Source organism: Mus caroli, chromosome 7 (genome assembly GCF_900094665.2).
Source record: "Mus caroli chromosome 7, CAROLI_EIJ_v1.1, whole genome shotgun sequence".
Classification (NCBI taxonomy): Eukaryota; Metazoa; Chordata; class Mammalia; order Rodentia; family Muridae; genus Mus; species Mus caroli.
In genome coordinates, this window is record NC_034576.1 from 109,142,783 (window position 1) to 109,145,506 (window position 2,724).

Consider the following 2,724-nt stretch of genomic DNA (forward strand, 5'->3'; position numbering starts at 1 on the left):
GCCTAGTCGGCCATCACTGGAAAGAGAGGCCCATTGGACATGCAAACTTTATATGCCCCAGTACAGGGGAACGCCTGGGCCAAAAAAATGGGAATGGGTGGGTAGGGAAGTAGAGGGGAGGGTATGAGGGACTTTTGGGATTGCATTGGAAATGTAATTGAGGAAAATACGTAATAAAAAATATTTAAAAAAAAAAGAAAGTTCTTTTATTATTGGCATAGTCAGAAAAAAAAGCAGGCATAGTAATTTTAATATCTAATAAAATTATTTCTAAACAATTACAATGAGATAGAGGACACTGAATACTCATTAAAAGGAGAGAGAGAGAGAGAGAGAGAGAGAGAGAGAGAGAGAGAGAGAGAGAGAGAGAGAGAGAGAACTCTGACAAGGTTCCATGCCAGGAAGTTTGGTAAGCTAAAGCAGGTTGAGACCTGGAGAATCAGTGGGCACACACCTGAGACTCAGATGACTCCCTGCTCTCTGCCAGATTCCTGGCCTGGAACCTGTACCAAACTCCTCACATAAGGAAACATGACCTGTGGTCATGTAGGCCCAGAACAGACTTCTCAATGCTAATGAGGTACCTAGAGGTCCTGAGGGTTTAGTCAATAAACTTTCCTTCCCAGACATTTCTCCCTGCAAAAGGTATTTAATCTCAGGTCCTCCCTGAGAAGTGGATATAGTATGATATGCACCCATTTTTCACCACCCATTTCCCACCATGAACGACCAATAAACAATTTAGATCCATGAACTGTCTCTTTCATCAAGATCTGCCATGGGAAGTTGTGGAGAAGGCATTCAACTACAGAGCCTCAGCTTAATTCTCCTGTAGGAGGCCTCTAGGCTCTACCAGCCTGCTTCCACCACACTAAGAACAATCAATGCTGGGACAAGATGGAGCTCTGCTTTTACCTGGCCGTGGGCTAGACAGTATCCCTAGACCATGGATCCCCCACTCCATTTTCGGCTCTTCTATGACTTCCAGTGTTGCCTGGATGTCCTAGAGGCCCTGGAACCTCCCTGAAGCTCAGCACCTGCCTCTGCAGCAGTGTGGGGTAAGCACAGTCAAACTCCCCTCGTTCTGCCTCCCCAAGAGGATGTGCCCAACAGCAGGACAGATGCAGATCCACAGAAATTCATAAAAGAAGTACTAAAGAATTATATATTGACTCTCACACACTGATAGTGGGTAACTCCCCACTCTCAACAAAAGACAGGCCATCCAACTTGAAAGTAATCAGAGAAAATCTGGAGTAACGCAACATAAATCAAATGAGCCTAGCAAACACCTATAGGACATTCCACCCAAACACTAAACAATGCACTTTGTTTTCAGTAGCCCATGAAATTTTTCTGAAATTGACCATATACTAGGACGGAAGGAAGCTTAACAGAGATAGGAAAATTTATATAATACCCTGTGCTTTACCAGACCACCATAGATTAGTGCTGAATATTAACACTACTTGCAAAGGCAAAATGTACACAAACTCATGGAAGTTAAACAATGCAAAATTGAAAAAAATATTAGGTCAAGACAGAAATCAAAAACAGTTAGACAGTTTGAGAATTTAATAAAAATGAAACCCAATGGGACACAATAGCAGCAAATTCATAGCACAATTAAGTGATTATTAACTTAGCCTTTTTAAAATTTTATACTGCTAAGTTTAGTGTTGATTTCAAATCATTTCTCAATCCGTATACTTTCCTTTACCCTTTATGCTCATATTTCTTTGCTTAACTTTATTTTTTAATTTCTGAAATTAAAATAAAACTAAAAAGAGTCCTCCTTTCCCTCCCTCCAAACCTTTCCTTGTCCTTTATGAAAAATTCTACTATTCATTATTGCTGAAGAGCAGCTTTAAATTTGAAAATGCTATGTGCAGAATCATAGACAGTGTTGGAAGTACAACCCTACTTTATGCTTATATCTGTGATTTGCAAATGTACCTGGGATATATCAAAATGCATAAGAATAAATTTGACTACTGACTGAAATAACAAAGGGCATGATTGCTGTGCTAGAATTTTACATATGTTCTTATTGTTGATATTGACTCTTCATTGTAGTTATATGCTTATTTACTCCTGTCTTTATTTTCCTTTCTTGTCTTCTTTTAATTACTTTTGATTTTTTCTCCCTAGGTCTAACCATCTACTGTGTAATGTATTAACCTAGTTGAGGAAGCACTGCACAAAAGTAAAATTTGAAAGTGGGTAATGGGATTAGCATGAAAAAACTTAGAAAGCAATCTCGTATAATGTATTCTTAAATGGTAACTGGCTTCAAATTCCCATGCCCCTGAACTATTTTAAAGTTATTCTCCTGAGAGCCCCTTTCACATCCTTGTTTCTCAGGCTGTAAATGATGGGGTTCAGCATCGGGGTCACTGCTGAATAGAACACCGAAATCATTTTATCCTTTTCATTCATTATCTTAGAGTTGGGCCTCATGTAGGCAAATATTGCTGAGCCATAGAAGAGAACAACAACAATGAGGTGGGAGCCACAGGTGGAGAAGACCTTGAGCCTTCCCTCACCAGACTGCATCTGGATTACAGTGGAGATGATGTTCCAGTAGGAGGTGAGAATGAGGGAGACAGGTGCTAGGAGGATTACCACACCCATTGCAAAGATCGCCATTTCTGTGCTGTATGTATCTGCTGAAGCCAGCTTCAGGAGGGCAGGAGGTTCACAGAAAAAGTGGTTAATGACATT

General features: G+C 40.1%; 1 protein-coding gene across 1 annotated transcript; it reads right to left on the minus strand.

The window, feature by feature from the left end:
- Window positions 1–2,313: 2,313 nt before the first annotated feature.
- LOC110298029 (olfactory receptor 2D3-like) lies at window positions 2,314–2,724 on the minus strand (the record flags this gene model as incomplete). Its single annotated transcript, XM_021167073.1, has 1 exon — window positions 2,314–2,724. A coding segment is annotated over one exon (411 nt), but the record flags the coding sequence as incomplete, so codon positions are not given.